Source organism: Apteryx mantelli, chromosome 17 (genome assembly GCF_036417845.1).
Source record: "Apteryx mantelli isolate bAptMan1 chromosome 17, bAptMan1.hap1, whole genome shotgun sequence".
NCBI classification, from domain to species: Eukaryota; Metazoa; Chordata; class Aves; order Apterygiformes; family Apterygidae; genus Apteryx; species Apteryx mantelli.
Window position 1 is genome coordinate 8,605,897 of NC_089994.1, and position 15,408 is coordinate 8,621,304.

At 39.0% G+C, this 15,408-nt stretch overlaps 1 protein-coding gene across 1 annotated transcript; it reads right to left on the reverse strand.

Moving 5' to 3' along the window:
* Nucleotides 1-296: 296 nt before the first annotated feature.
* LOC106486289 (solute carrier family 2, facilitated glucose transporter member 11-like) lies at nucleotides 297-10,788 on the reverse strand. Its single transcript, XM_013944841.2, has 12 exons — nucleotides 10,765-10,788; nucleotides 8,647-8,745; nucleotides 7,284-7,444; nucleotides 5,548-5,672; nucleotides 5,153-5,282; nucleotides 4,428-4,576; nucleotides 3,695-3,882; nucleotides 2,772-2,882; nucleotides 2,049-2,150; nucleotides 1,789-1,864; nucleotides 917-1,044; nucleotides 297-588 (listed from the first exon to the last, which is right to left on the reverse strand). The coding sequence occupies exons 1-12, from the start codon at nucleotides 10,786-10,788 to the stop codon at nucleotides 382-384; spliced, it is 1,500 nt and encodes a 499-aa protein (XP_013800295.1). The 3' UTR covers nucleotides 297-381.
* Between the last annotated feature and the right edge of the window lie 4,620 nt (nucleotides 10,789-15,408).

A 15,408-nucleotide genomic window follows, 5' to 3' on the forward strand; every position in this document is an offset into this window, starting at 1 on the left:
CCTGCAGTTGTGGATCAAGAGCTGTGAGGACTGAGGACAGCCTGTACAAAAGTTCTTGAAGGGGATTGGGCCTTATGGACTGTGCACAAAATGTTTTAAAAATTCATAAAGTACATTAGCATAAGAGATTTATTTTTTAGAAAAAAATCTCTTTATATCCAGTAGATTTTAAAACTGAGTGATGGAATTTCCTGGGAAAATGTTTAGATATCAGGAAGAAATAAAAGTCTAGCAAGAGGAATTTCATATCTGTATATTTTTAAAAACAATAGGAATAAGACACAGTATAGCTTGCAGTCTGTTTTTAATTTTTCCTTTTTAGTTCTATTGCAACAGTGTTTCCTGTCTTTTCTAAGAGATGCAAATTTCTCCTCTGAACATTCAGAGTTTGGTGCAGAACAGCTGTTCCTTAGGAAAATTATTTTCTGTGACTGAGGTTTCTTTTTTTCCAAAATTTAACTTGTTGAACTCTGCTTTTATTTCCATGATCGACTTTCCCTTGGTCTCAGGGAGGTACAAGTAGATGAAAATTGCTGATAAAGCAAGGATTCCCAAAAAGATAAGGAAGCATAAGGGTCCAAGGTTATCCTACAAACAGAAATGAGAGACACCGTAAGGAAAATAATCTCATTTTGTTTTCCTGCCCTTGGGTGCAAGTCTGTATCTTAGTAATTAAAATACAAAGGTGTGCTCACGAAACAAATCAGGAAAGGTATCAAACCAGGAGTTTCCACTGGCCACATACAGCCTGACTCTGCTTGTGGCAGAGACCTGGGGGACCCCTGAGCAGGGCTGGGTAGTTGGACAGGGCCCTAAGCTTCGCATGGCATTGCTGTTGCTTTGTTCCCTGTCCTGTTGTTTTGTTCCTTCAGAAATGGATTAGACTGGAGGGAGGGATCCGGTTAGAGTCACTTACAACAATCAGTGGAAAAATCATCCCAAGTACAAACAGCCCCATCCAATTGATGCAGCCAACAATCAGAAAGGCAGATGGTCTGAATGACTGGCTGAAGATTTCAACCATGATGGATATAGTGGCTCCAGCTGAAGAAGAAAAGCAAAACACAAGCAAGATATACATGTTTCCTTAGTTCTTCGGTGCACCTTGCTCCTGCCAAAGATCCTCAGAATGACAATGGTAAAAAATGATGGAAAAGCAGAATGGACGGCCTGCTGGCAGGCGGCCTCTGCCATGGGGCTAAAAGACCGTGATTGCAGAAAGGGACTACAGCTGTTAATTTAGGACTTCAGGTTTCAAATGCACATACTGGAATCTTTTTCTTGGTGCCAGTGCATCTGTGCAGTTCCCTATCGCATTGGTAGCCGTTATTGATGCAGTAGTTTATAAAACCAGCTCCCCTACTGGCTCTGTGGTCAGTTCCACCTGAAGCATGTTGGTAGGTATAAAGTTTTACTCACTAAGTTAATGAAGGGTAAGATTAATATGATGTACCTAGCAATGCCTGGAATCCTTTTTTTTTTTTTTAAGCTGAGTATTTTAAAAATTCTTGTGAGATTTCTTTTTCAAAACCTCTGAAGAAGATGATACTCTATTCTGAATTATTCAGATCCTGTGATCAGCCATAAAATTGTGGGTGTCTGTGTCCTTTTCCTTTCTCTCACTTGTACATGTCTGCTGATATTATTGAGTTCACAGGGCTGAGGCCTTTTTCTCCTTCCTTTCTAGAACCTTTTTACCATGGGACTAGTCCATTCTTCCTCTGTTGGTTGTGTAACCAATCAATATGATATAAAACTTCCTCCCAACATTACCACTGATGTACTCACACGGTCCAATTCCATAGAAGATAACGAATAGGAAGATCAAGATGACACTGAAGTAGTGCATCCAAAAGAACTGGTGCTAAAGCAAAAAAACAAAGTGATATCAAACAGTTAGATACATGACAGAGTAGCAGTGCTCTGTGTTTTCTGCTGTTGACTAAAGTTTTGGTGCTTATCCTGAAGGAAAAAGTCCTGCCTGTAAGGCAAGACCAGAAAGGCTGGCTGATGCTGGGTAGGTAGCCAGAAGGCTGCTGTCTCATTACCTGCAGTGAGAGGGTCGTGGTAAGGAGCACTAGTACAAAACACATCAGTGTATATCCTCCCCATAGCAGCACCTTCCTCCCAAAACGCTCTATAAGGGTGCTCTGAAAAGCAGAAAATACAGATGCCTCGCATGTCATAAATCCTAGTTCTCAAATGAAATAATTCCTTCTCTCTCCCTGTGTTCCTATCAGAAGTTTAATCTGAATAATACAGTCAAAAATCAGTGTCATTTGAGAGTCTCTAAACTCCTAATGGATTTTATTAGCTTCCTCAAAGCTGTATTTACTAATCATTCCTTTTCTATTCTTAGACAGTTCCCTTTCTTGCATGCGTATATACATCAAATTGTGCACATGCACATACACACCCGCACAGCTAATCAGGAACATCAGTTGATGCACCTAATCAAGACTCATGTTCCTTTGGAGCTGTGCCCCTGATTCTCTTGATCTGCTCATGTCTTCTCGCAGAGCAGTTGCTCTAGGAATTGTTTATAACAGAGTGAGAAAATAATTTTGTGGAATAAAAATGAGTCTAAAGACATCCAGTCATGCAAAATAATTTGAGAAAACAGTTGCCTTTCATCCTGCATATGGTTTTGCAGAGGCAAGAAGAGATATCTTCGATTATGCAGTCTTCCCTGATCACAGTTAAAAAAAGAAGAAGTACACTTGTTAACTACGTTAATTTTTTCCTCCAAACTCTAGTCGGAAGAGACTTACACACAGTATAGAAGATAAGCATTCACACAACCCAACTCCTAGGGACACGTATGGGATAAGGTATTCTTCAAACTTGGCTGTGTGGAATACTTCAAAAGAATAGAAGTATATCTGGAAAATGCAGAGAGAAAATGCACCTGTGAAAAAAACATGTTGCAATCCTGATGCATATTACTGCCCATCTCTCTTGGTGAAGTTGACATATTATTATGAAAGTGCAGTGTGCCCTTTCAGCTATGAAAGATAATTGCATGTTGGGCTATGTTAGTAAGAGCATAGCCAGGAGCTTGAGGGAAATGATTATTCTCCTCTATGTGACACTTGTGAAATCACAATCAGGAGAACTGTGTCTGGGTTTGGGCCCTGCAGTACAGGAGAGACACTGAAAAACTGGATCGAGTTTGACTGAGAACCACCAAAATAAGGGGCAGGAGCACAGAATACTGGAAGAGAGGCTGAGGTAGCTGGGTTTATTTATCCTGGAGAAGAGAAGGCAAAGGTGGGATCCAATTGCAGGTGGTTATAGAGAAGATAGAGCCCGACTCTTCTACGAGGTGCACAGTGAGAGGATGAGACACAATGGACACAAGTTGCAGCAAAGGAGATTCTGACTGTGTATAAGGAAAAAATTCTTCACAGTGAGAATGGTAAAGCACTGGAAAAGGGGCCCGGAGAGGTCATGGAGTCTCCATACCCAGAGATATTCAAAACTCAACTGGACAAAATCCTGAGCAACTTGATCTAACTTTGAAGGTAGCAGTGCTTTGACCAGGGGAGATCAACCGGATGACCAAAGGTCCCTTCCAATGTAAATAATTCTGTAAGTCTCTGATTCTAATTTGGTGTAACAAACAGTAACTTAGAGGGTTTTATGATGCTGTTTAATATTGTCTCTTGTTCTGGAGATAAAGAAGGCACTCAACTGCATTGATTCCACAGAGCTGCAAGGTGGTCATGACAGTCATCAAAATGTAAAGTTGCCAGCGCAAAGATCGTTCTTTTATTATTTCGAGGACACGCAAGCTTTTAGCGCTTGCCATTGCAGCCTTCTCCTTCATGATGTCATCAATTTCTGCTTGATGGTCTCCTTCCCCCCAGAGCTTTCTAATAGCTGTTCAGGAGAAAGAGGGGAGTGGATTATTCTAGCAGTATAGCTCCATCATGAGTGGTTAAATTAAATCCTTTAGTCTGCATACGCATTGGCAGAATTATGTGTTGTTGTCTGCTTCTGTCTTGGTTGGTCCTGGGTCAATGGGCAATCAGAAGAGTTTTGTCTCTACAGCTGTCAGTATATCATGTCTTTCTAATGTTGATTTGACTTACTTTTAAACAAAATAAACATTTAAGTGCATTTTATTTAATAATAAATGAACTGCTTAAACCATTTATTTTAAGGAAATAAAGTAGTGGGAAATATTAGCCATGCTGATATATATCTTTCTCTTCTTAACTGATTAAATTAACCTGAGTGAGGTCCCAGGTTAATATAGATATATTGCTTTAGGTACTTCAACTGTTTTATTTAGAACTACCTCTGGTATTACTACATGGCACTGCAGTGTGCTGTGCAGATCTGCTCTGCTTTCTTGTCTCCTACAGAGGCTTTCACTGTAACTTATCAAATGAAGTGAAATAAGTGAAGAAAGTGGACCCTACCTTTCCTGAAGGCTTCCTCATTACTTTTCTGTATCAGGAGGTAGGATGGAGAATCAGGGAAAAATGGGAGAGTAACCAGTTGAACCAGTGCTGAAAGTCCACTAGATGCTAACAGCCATGGCCACAAAGCTTCGCTTCCTAAAATCTCCCTGCAAAGCGTATGCAAAATAGAATTATGCTAAAATAATGAAATGAATGTTCAAGAAGTTTTTATGAGTGATGAGGATTTGCTCAATTCCATTCTTGGCTGCGGTGGAGCAAATGCCTGAATTGATTATTTGGTAAATTTTGCAAATTTGGCTATTTTTATTGGTGACAATTTTTATGAAGTTCTTTGGCATCTTGAAAAATTTTCTAATGATCATTAGGGTCCATTAGGAAGTTTAGAGAGCTGATGAGAGTGATTTGACTGCTGTTTGGCTACAGTACTGGAACATCTTGCTAAGAGTTTTCATGTAAATGTAAATTTCTAAGGGAAGTCCCATAGTAGAAAGGGTGTGAAAATAAAAAGAAATACAATTATGAGGAGTAATTCATTTTTCTTTCTACTACATTTAAAACCATTTCTTTTCCTCAAATTAGGTCAATCTTTTTCTTCTGGCATAAGCTAAGCCCTGTTTTGGGGAAGATGAAAAGATTTCTTACTGATTTGGTGAGAGGATAGGCTTGTAAAAAGATTTCTGCTACTTTGTAGTATAAGCTGTTAGAAAGACTGCAGAACTTACCGTAGTCCAATAACCTGTCCTGTGAGTTTTCCTAGTGTCAGAAAAACAGCAACTGTGGAGTTGGTAAATCCACGCAGCTTCTTAGGTGAAATCTCTCCTACATACTGAGGATGTATATTGAGAGAAAACCCTTAAACAGAGAAGAGGATAAATGACTTAAAATACTGAGAAAAGATTAACTTTCTCATTCTATCCTCTCTCACACTGTTTCCGTTCACTCTGCCTGGTATTTGGATTATAATCTCTTGCAACAGGGATGATGTCTTTCACATTTGTTAAGTGTTCAGTATATTCACTGGGTACTTTAAAAATCATTCTTCAAGAATGATGGTAACTGTAGAGACAATGCTGGGACAGCAAGGATGCTTGCTATCCACAGCAGGATGAGTGCATACCTGTACCAATGCCATAGAGAAAGCGTCCAACCAGAATCATCTCGAAGGATTTGGCTGTTTTGCTGAAGGCCATGAAAAGTGCCGCTACCAGCATGATCAGGTTGGTGCACATTTGGCACTTCTTTCTGAAAAAAACATATAAGAAATCAGTATGAAATGAGAATGTCTTGTACTCTTTTGACTAATCTTGCTGTGACAGGAAGCATGGTACAGCCATTCCCACTGTTTTGAGGAATGGCTGAAAAAATTTTGACTTTGGATAGTCAAAGTAGTTCTTTAAAATTTCAGGATCCTTCAGGTTTGAATTCATTAATATGTCTTAACTTAGAATTTAAACATTTGAAACACTTTATCCACATTTCTACACAGTCCAAGTGGGGAAAGAGATCACTGGCCCATGCTATCACCAAAATATTTTAATGGCTAGAACTCCTCATAAAATGTGAGGTTGTTCCCCAGAAATAATGTGACTCCATGGCTCCCATTTCAGAACGGCTCATATTAACGGTACTCTTGCAAAATGGATGTGATCTGAGGTGTTGGGAGATGACAGAAAGCATTTTCCACAGGCATGTTTCGAAAGGCACTCTGTGTGAATTGTGGGCTGGTTGTGTTCATGACCCTGATGTCTCAGGCTCAGATCAAATAATCTTTTGCACCTAGTTGTTTTGCCCTCATGCTTGCTAGTCAAGAGCCTTCTTGTACGCATTAAGAACTCACAGAGATCCTCTATTTGGAAAACTGTGATTCAGCAACTAGGTTATTGTGTGTTAAATAACCCACAGGAGAAGAGTATGATCTTGTTTCCAGCCAGTCTCAGGAGACCCTCTGAGTGTGGGATGAGGCAGTGTCCCACAAGAAATTTCTTGGGGGCACTTACCTGATAGCAAAGAACACAATTGCAGGCAGGCTAAGATGGTTTGTTGAGACCCGTATGAGGGGCCTCTGGATCAGTGGGTGGTGGAGCAGATCTTTAAGTGGGTCACACCAAGTAGATCTGTTTGCCAATTTCTCTGCAAATGAAATTAGTGGTGTTACACACAAGGCACTGAGAACGGACCAGACTGGTGGGGAATCCTTTCTCCATCCAGAGGGAAAGAAAGTTTGGGACTGACGTTCGGTAAAACGAATGGCCAAGAAGACAGTTGTCTCTTTGAGAATTTGGTTTGTGCAGATTGTATCTTTACAGAGCAGTTAGAGGCAAATTAATTTTTCTATTCTGTTCACATTTTTATTAGATTAGGTATGAATATTTAATATAAGGTCATCACCCCAGAATGAGTGTATTTAAGTGGAAATCTGACTCTTTTTTGACACTTAAGGAATTCTTCTACACATTCTATTCCCAGTGGTTAGAGGAACTGCATATAACATGTTACAACACAAGACATACAGCTCCTTTTTTGGGGTTTGTAGAGCTTGGAAGATCTTTATGGGAGTCATGTGGGATCTTGAACAGAATGAGAGGTAGTTACACTATCCTGTTACTCCCAGAGGCACTGATCCAATGTTGGTGAATCCATCCTTTATGGAAATACAGTTCACTAGGGGAGGGCTCAGATAAACAAGATAAAAGACTGCTTGCTGCTTGAAAGAAGTGGATGTGATGGCAAACAAAATCAGTTTAGTCTTCAGTCAGAATGCTTCAACCATGAAGAAAAGATTTATCCATTCACCTTGCTATTTCCTTGTTCTTTATATACTCTGATTATTGAGTTATTACAAGAAACGCTTACTTCCTGTATTTTGTAGTCAGGTAGCCACAGCAGAGGCTCCCCAGGAGTCCTCCTATCCCGTAAACAGACACAATGAAGGACCACAGCAGCATGATTGTCTCAGGATGGAGGGGAGAGCCGTTTCGCTCTATCCATGTTTCATTAATAAACTTCCTGATGTGCTGAAAAATAAAATGAGATTTGACTGGATAATGGTATCAGCTTCCTTTATATTATTTGGTTATTGTACTTCAGTTGTAATCTGAGATTCAACATCAGACTTCTTTAGAGACTAGCTTCCCTTGGTCAAACAGGTTAGCTGAGATCACATTGCAAAATCTTCAAATTTGTGTCAGTCAGTAAGTTCTAAAGACAGAAAATGTGCTTTTAGGATGTTTCCCCCTCTTTTAGAAAGTTGTATCTGCTAAAATTCAGGAATTGTAGAAAGGCTTGGGTCACACATTAGCAGAATGGCTAATCTTTCATAATTAAATAATAAGAAAAAAAAACACTGAAGAAGGAGAAGTAAAATCACAAATCCAATTCAGGAAGAGTCTAGTGAGAGACTATATCTCTCACAATGGGCTCTAGCAATGAGAAGAATCTTTTCTTCATATCTGGGAGATAGTGTTGGTACTGAAGGTGAACTGTGACTTTGATGTCTGTGGCTGTGTTTTGCCTGTAATTAACTGGAAATCAAGATCCCTGAATCTTAAGATTGGCTTAAAAATCATGATATCTCAAAGAAAATACATTTGCAGTTTGGGGTAATTTTCTTCCAATTATGATCCCTTTTAAGGATTTGAATTCAGAATCCTCCATGAGTGTGAGAGTAAGAACCTCTGTAACAGAAACTGAAACTTCAATAAAATGACATGTGTTCAGAGGAGGCCATTTTAGGAAAAAGACCACATATGATTCTTATGTCCAGTCATGGGATATAGTAGTACTGAATACCTGTATGACACGATGTAGACACACAGTCCTGTCTTGCTTTAGAAGCTGGACTCCATATCACTTTCTAAAGGCGGCAAGGGGATAGGTGATTTTGGCATTAAATTAAGGTGCAGGCTCCTAGACCTTATTTTCCATGCTTTTACAACCTCTCTTTTTTTTTTTTTTTTTTTTTTTTGACAAATCAGTTCGGAAAGGTTGAAAGCTCCGTTTAGCAGCTGCCTTCTATTGGAAGCTTATATGCTGTGTGGTAACAATTTATTTAAAACAGAAGGTAACATCCTGTTCTTCAGAGGAGAGAAACTACCCATTTGATGTTACTGCTACGTGGAAGAAAAGGCATAGATATTTCAGCTCAGTAAGTGTGAGATTTATCTTTAGCTCAGGCTCTCCATTTTGTGCTTTCAGCCCCAGGGAGACAGCTACTTACCACAGAAGGATAGTTGATCACAGAAATATGGAATCCATATGGGAAACTACCACCAATTCCCAGCACTAAGATCATTTGAAATAGTCCTCGGAATTGAACCTGCAAAGAGAAAACACAGTGGTCCATCCGCTTCTCATAAATCTAGATTCACACAGGGCTGTGAGTCTTTTTAGCCACACTTGCCCAACCCCTCTGGAAATCTGCATTGTTCACTTTAAATCCTCTTGGATGTAAACGTTTTTCCAAAAGTCCTCTGACCTGCTGCTGAATGCAATCACTGGCCACAGTGCCATAGCAAGACTAAATGCTAATATAAGAATGATAGTAGGAGAAAGAGATTAACAAAATGTTCTGGATAGTACAGCTCTCACTATATGACTGCAGTATCTGACAGGCTGGCTGGATAAACATGTCAGCCCAGGATAGGGAAGAGGAGAGGACAGCAGTTTTCTTGTCTGCAGTCTGCAGTAACGTATGTATATCAAACCATAATGTTATGCCACAAAAGCAATGCATTAAAAATCAACAATTTTTTCTCGTATTCTCTGCTCTAATTTCTGCCTGTGTCCTGTCTTTAAGCATAATAATGAACAGATCTCTTTACTGTTCATCTTTTTCAGAAAGTTACAGGCTACAATTTAATAAAGAGAGGATAGTAATTTGGAACAGCCCCTGTAATTGTGTTCATACAAAACTCTTCCTGAATTTGGTTTGTGATTTCGCTCCTCCTTCCTCAGTATTTTATTTTTTCTTCTTATTTAACAATAAAAGTAGGTGCTAGCATATTAAAAGGCTTGGCATCTTCCAGGCTAGGGCGATAGTATCTGCCTATAATTGCCTTGGCCAAGGATTAGGGACGGAGATGGGCTAGCTGCTTTGATGAATGAAATAATTTTATCTGTAAATAAGGAAAATATGTAACACATAACTACTTAGACCTTTTTGAGGTATGTGATACCACTGGCAATCTGTCCTGCTTCCAAGTGCCTGCAAGGCTAAATGGAATCTTCCTGAAATAGCTTAGATTGTATCTAGCAGATCAAACCTAGAACAATCATTATTTTAGCCCTGTCAGGATCTTTGCAGGGTCCTCTAGGGTTTACTTCACTCTCCCTTTTTATTCAGTGTGTGACATACCAGGACAGTAACACCGACTCTGTATAACACTGTGCTCTGCATCTCTTTTGTGTCAAATATGAACTGCATCATCTCACGGCTTCCTGTTAGCTTTTTGAGATCAGTGCCTGGGTGAAGAGGAGCTGGTAGAAAGTGCAGTCAGAGAGGAACAAGGTAATGCAAGTGCAAATAATGCTGGACTGGGAGGTACTTAGAAGACCCCCCTTTTTTCTGCTGCTTTGGCCCATCTTTCACGGGCTTGTTAGTTAATTAGCCCACAGCTGGATTTTCCAAGTTATCCATGATAAGAAGCAAGAAGCTAATGGATCTTGAGACTCTGATTTCCCTTAAAAATCCTTTCTGAAATTCAGTGGATTTGCTAATTGGCAAAAACATTGAAACATAAATTAATAACTCACCTGTTCACTTTTCCTATTTTTGCAATAAACTCACAAATCAACAGTTTTCAAAATCAACAGATCAACAAAGGAAAGCAAAATAGCTTCTTGCTGGCAGTTGAGAAATGGAGTGAGAAATAGATTTTCACTTCTTCCCTGTTTTAAGACTATGAGAACTCTTGACGGATGATATTATCTGTCCTTGCATGAAACGAGGAAGCTTATTTCTTATAAAGTTTATGTTGTGTATTTCTTAGCCTTTGCAGTACAGTTATCTATTCATTACTTTGGAAGTAATCATAGAAAGTAATCAGAGTGCCTACTAATTGGTATTATTTTCAGTATATCAGAACACAAAAGGACAATAGCTTTGTCTGTGGTGGAACTGTTAGGACTTCTGTTAGTTTTTACTTAATCTTGTTGCACTGAAAGGACCTTTCCATGGACCCAGGCCCCACTGATCTTGGTGATGTTTGAATGCAGAAGAGAAAATGGCCTCTGTCCCAGAATAGCTTACAATCTTTAAGGATTCTGGATCTTTGTTATTATGCTAACTTTGTCTTTTATAAGTTAGGGCCACAAGAAGAAGTGACCAGATACTCACCAGGTCAGAGAAGAAGGTAGCCATCTTCTACAAAAGAGCTGATTCCTGTTGCTTACTGGCTAGTCCCTGCCAAAAGAACCAAATGCTCACATTATGCAATAGCAGTATCAGTGAGCTAGTCTCATGTTATTGAAGTTAAATTTTACTTCAAATGTTTTTGAGTTAATTACACCTATTTCAGCTGTTGTACAAAGTTTAGAATTGTTGGATTAAATATTTCAACCAACAGTTATGTCTAGCCCGAGTAAACAAGATGGTCTCCTTTGGGGGGAACCTCTACATTTCATGAACTCTGTCTTGTGCTAGGGGGATAGGGAACTGAGATAGCAATTTTAAACAGGATTCCAATAACCATACCTTGCTTGGTTTTCAGCATTAGCTGAGAAATGGAGAGACGATGTTGTCTGTTGGGAATCTTAGATGGGTTTGGACAGTGAACTATAGGACTTTGACATATAATGGGAAAGAGTTATTCTCTTTTCATGTGATGGCAACTGGAGCACATCAGAACTTAATCATTACTGAAAGGAATTGAAATGCTCCATCATTTTGAAATGGGGTGTAAACTTAACTATTCTACAGCAGCACACCAGGCTTGACCAGATAAGTATTTAATACTAACTGTTTTTCCTTTACTGGGCGAGTAAGATTCAACACAGTTTTCTCTAGCATTTGCCACTAGTTTACCTATTTCTTTTCCTGTCTGTGAGAAAAAAGTGATTGCTTTGAAACAATCCTGTAACCTCCACAGGTGGAGTGCTGTCTGTTCCTTCAGTTGGAAAATTCTTAGTCTCTAGCTTGATTTACTTCATAGTTAAGAGGGTTTTGTATGTATTAGGTTGCTAAATGGCTTAGATATCACTTGCCCTTTACATATCAGTCAAAGAAGATGAAGATGAAGAAATCATAAAGGTCTTGGCAGATGCAAATAGCCATATTTACTACAGTATACATCACATGCAAAGACTGTTCACAGATGCTCTAGCTAATGTCTGAAATACAGCATATTGTGCTGCCCTGCCCTTTCTCCCATTGTTATGAGGTCTTCAAAATGGAGTTGAATGTTGATATGAGCTGAGAGTTCATGGTATTGCTTTTTCCAGATTAGGTTCCCCAGCAAATAAGCTGTTGTCAGAGCAGCAAGACCATTGCTTTAATGCTAAGAATTAATATATTTTTTGTAAAATCATACCAAGTTAAAACAACATAATGTGCATCTGACAAAAGAGAGAAATGCAATGTTAATTGCTAGTGTCTGCCTTATTTATATGGTATGGCGGTAAGACACAAGGAGGCAATAATATGTAGCTATCAGCCTCGGGCATTCCTCCTCAAATACTGCCTGTTACACATATTTTCCTATGTTCTGTTTCACCCACTTCTACTTATTATACATATTGTTACTTTTACTTTTTGCTTATGTACTTTAATTTTAAAATTCCTACTTTTGGTAGGTTAATACTCTTCCTCCTGTAATGTTTTTTTGCAGTTATGTTGATTAATTACTGTAGTGCTTCCGTGCTTTTATAGCTTACACTGTCGCAAGGTTCCCTTTATTAGATCTGCAGATTCATAATTAGTGCTAACTAGTTTCTTGCAGATATTCTTTAGTTATAATTGTGACTGGGACAGTTAATCTTATGACATCAGGTATTTGGTTATTTATCTTGCAACCTTATAGTCCCATGTGACCAAATATGAAAGGCTGTGCTATGCCTTCCTTAATACAGGCCAGCTAGCCCAGAGCTATGGTTTTTGTGTCTAGCTGACAGCAGTTCACTGATCCAGTTTTTAAGGGTTTATGTCTCAGTTAGAGTTAGCATTTGAGATATATCTTACCTATTAGTTGATGTCTCTGAAAGAAAATGTACGTGTACTGTTCCCCTAGTTTCTGAATGACTGTCCTCTTTGTTGCTATCACCTCCCAGAGTGCATGCAGGCCTCTAACTCTCTGGACTGGCCATACACAGTACTCTGAAGTATCAGTGATATGCCATGGTCGTTATTATTCCTTTTCAAAAGACTCTGGGATACTTTTAGGTGGCTTTTGACAACTTTCATTCCTTATGACCCCAAAATAGGAGGGGAGGCCTGGATTGCTATGATTTAAATGTGTGAGCAGAAATGTCAATGTATCTAGGCACTGTGTCATGTGATACCAGGTATTGCAGATAATCTTGCTGTGTATATTTGATGCTATCCTTTTTGCTGTTTCATCCTTTGAACAGACTGTTACCAGAATACAGCCTTGCTCCACTGAGCACAGGCAAAGGTTGACCTGTGTTCCAAATAGCTGTTCCACTTCGTTGTCCCATTAATGTTCCACAGAGCATCTGCTCACTTCCTGGTGAGGGTCTTACTGGGAAAACTTTCCTAATAACATCTAATGAATAACTGAGATGAGAGAAATGAGTCACTCAAGCAGTGCTACATGATGCCATTCTCTTTCTATTTCCAAAGACTCTGGGTATTGTTGTAATGGAATTAAGGATGTTTTCAGAAAGACTGGCTAGGAAAAGAGAATGCTGCTTTGCAAAAGTTGAGATTTCCTTTCTATATTGGCAGTTGTCTCCAAATCACCAGTAATTTTTAACCATATTGTTATATGAAGCACTTCAAAAAAATTGACCTTTTTTGACTTTACAGACTCTTCATGTTTTGTAGACTATTTTTTACTGGTAGGTCTTAAGTGTCCCTCAATCCTGAAGGCAGGAATAATGAAAAACCCCAGTGTGCACACCAAAGAGGGAGTGATTTTTCCTAGCCAGGTGTCCCTGAGGAAGATTTTGATGTTGGGAAAGAAACATTTGTGGAAGCCAGAAGTTTTATGATGAGTTAATCTGCCATTTTTATTATGTTTAATATTTCCAGTTAAAAAAAAGCAAGAGTTAAGATGAACAATTGAATTCGTACTTTGAATAGCCTCATATGAGTTGAAGTAAGTGTGCCAGTCAAAATAATATCAGAGATAAAAATACTTATTGTATTATGAAAGTCTAGTGCTTAGTTTTTAATTTGTATGTTGAGCTCCACTGTGAGCCTTAGTATCTTCCATGTTCTTGTTAATACAAGTACCACTTTGCTACTAGGACCATATGAACCTCCCATTAACAGAGGGAAATATGCAGAAAATTAGACGCTTTCTAAAGAAAAGCAATGTCCTGTGAGATTGTGTATTGCAAAAAAAGTCTCTGGTGAAATTAATCCCTGTGATACTTCATAAGATCATGCTATCCTATAAAGCTCACAAACAATTTTTACCTTTAACTGTATATAGCAGGAAGAGGAAGAATTAGGAACTGAATTTCAGATTGCCTTGAAGATCATTTGCAGTCTGAAGGTCTGCAGGATGTGAACTCAGGCACAGATGTTGATAATAGCTCAACATGGAATATTATATTGCATCCATTCCTACAACTGCAGTCGTTGGGAACAGTATATGGTGCTAAATCTGGAAGTTAGAAAACATGCATGTGATATGTTTAACGTATTCTCTCACTTTGCTTCCTTACCTTTGTGCACACTAGACTTTTGCAAAAATTGGCAGACGTCCTATGATAGACTGTTGATTATACCATAAATTGTTGTCGGAAATGCTAAAATGAATGCCTTAGAAGTCCCTTACGTTAGAGTGTTATTTCCCACTTTCACTGTAAATCTCTAGCTGTATGGATCTGACAAAGTATTCAGGGTATAACATATTTGCAGTCATCTCTACAGCTGTCAATCAGTAACTGTGCTGCACTGAACACTAACTGAACAGTCTGTACTGATTGCACATCCCTGAAATATGAGGATATGGGGCCACTTCCTAGTCATGACAGAGCAATACACCCCAAAGAGAGGTCCTGCATGTATCCAAGGGCCAGAGGACATGACTTAGCTTTTGCTGGTAGTCTGCTACATGAAGATATCGTACAGACTGAAAAGCAACAGGTATTCTGTTACAGTCAGGAGTTCCAGTCTGGGACAGTTTTGGGTTAACCTGTGTCTGGGTAGCCAAAAGTCACACAAAGTGATAGCAGAAAGAAGCAGCTAAATTGTTATGGCATTCAAAGCCCTTGAGATAGTGATGGGAACTCTGATCCTGAGAGGAAGACATAGGCTGAAGATGGTGATGGGCAGGATAACAAGGAGATTTTAAAATAGCTGTAGGTCTCTGTATTTCTTGGCGACTGAATTTCATCCATGAGTCCTTTAGCTGTATTGCCACTGAAACAAACCTTTTAGAAGAGTTGTGTAGGAGCTTTTTGCCCATACTTTTTCATGAACAAGTCTGAGCTTAGAACCAAATGGCTGAACTGTTCTATCAAAAATTTAATTTAAAGAATAAAATCAAACTGTTGAAGTCTGACAAACTAGAAACAACAGAAAGAAAACATGACTTTATGCAGGGAAATCTAGCAAGCTTTGACCATTGAGTTGAGTCTAAAGAAAGAATTTCTCTCCTATTCCACTGAATTTTTTCTCCAGTCTGTCGTGGATTGACTCCTAGCCACAGACAGCAAGCCAAGAACTCCACTATTCCCATCTTTGTGTTGTAAAAACACACAGAAACCACAGAGGGAAAGGGGATCACAGGTCTTCCCTTCCTCTGTGGCCAGCAGAGTGTTTATAAATTCTAAATGTAGTTTCGGTGTGTAT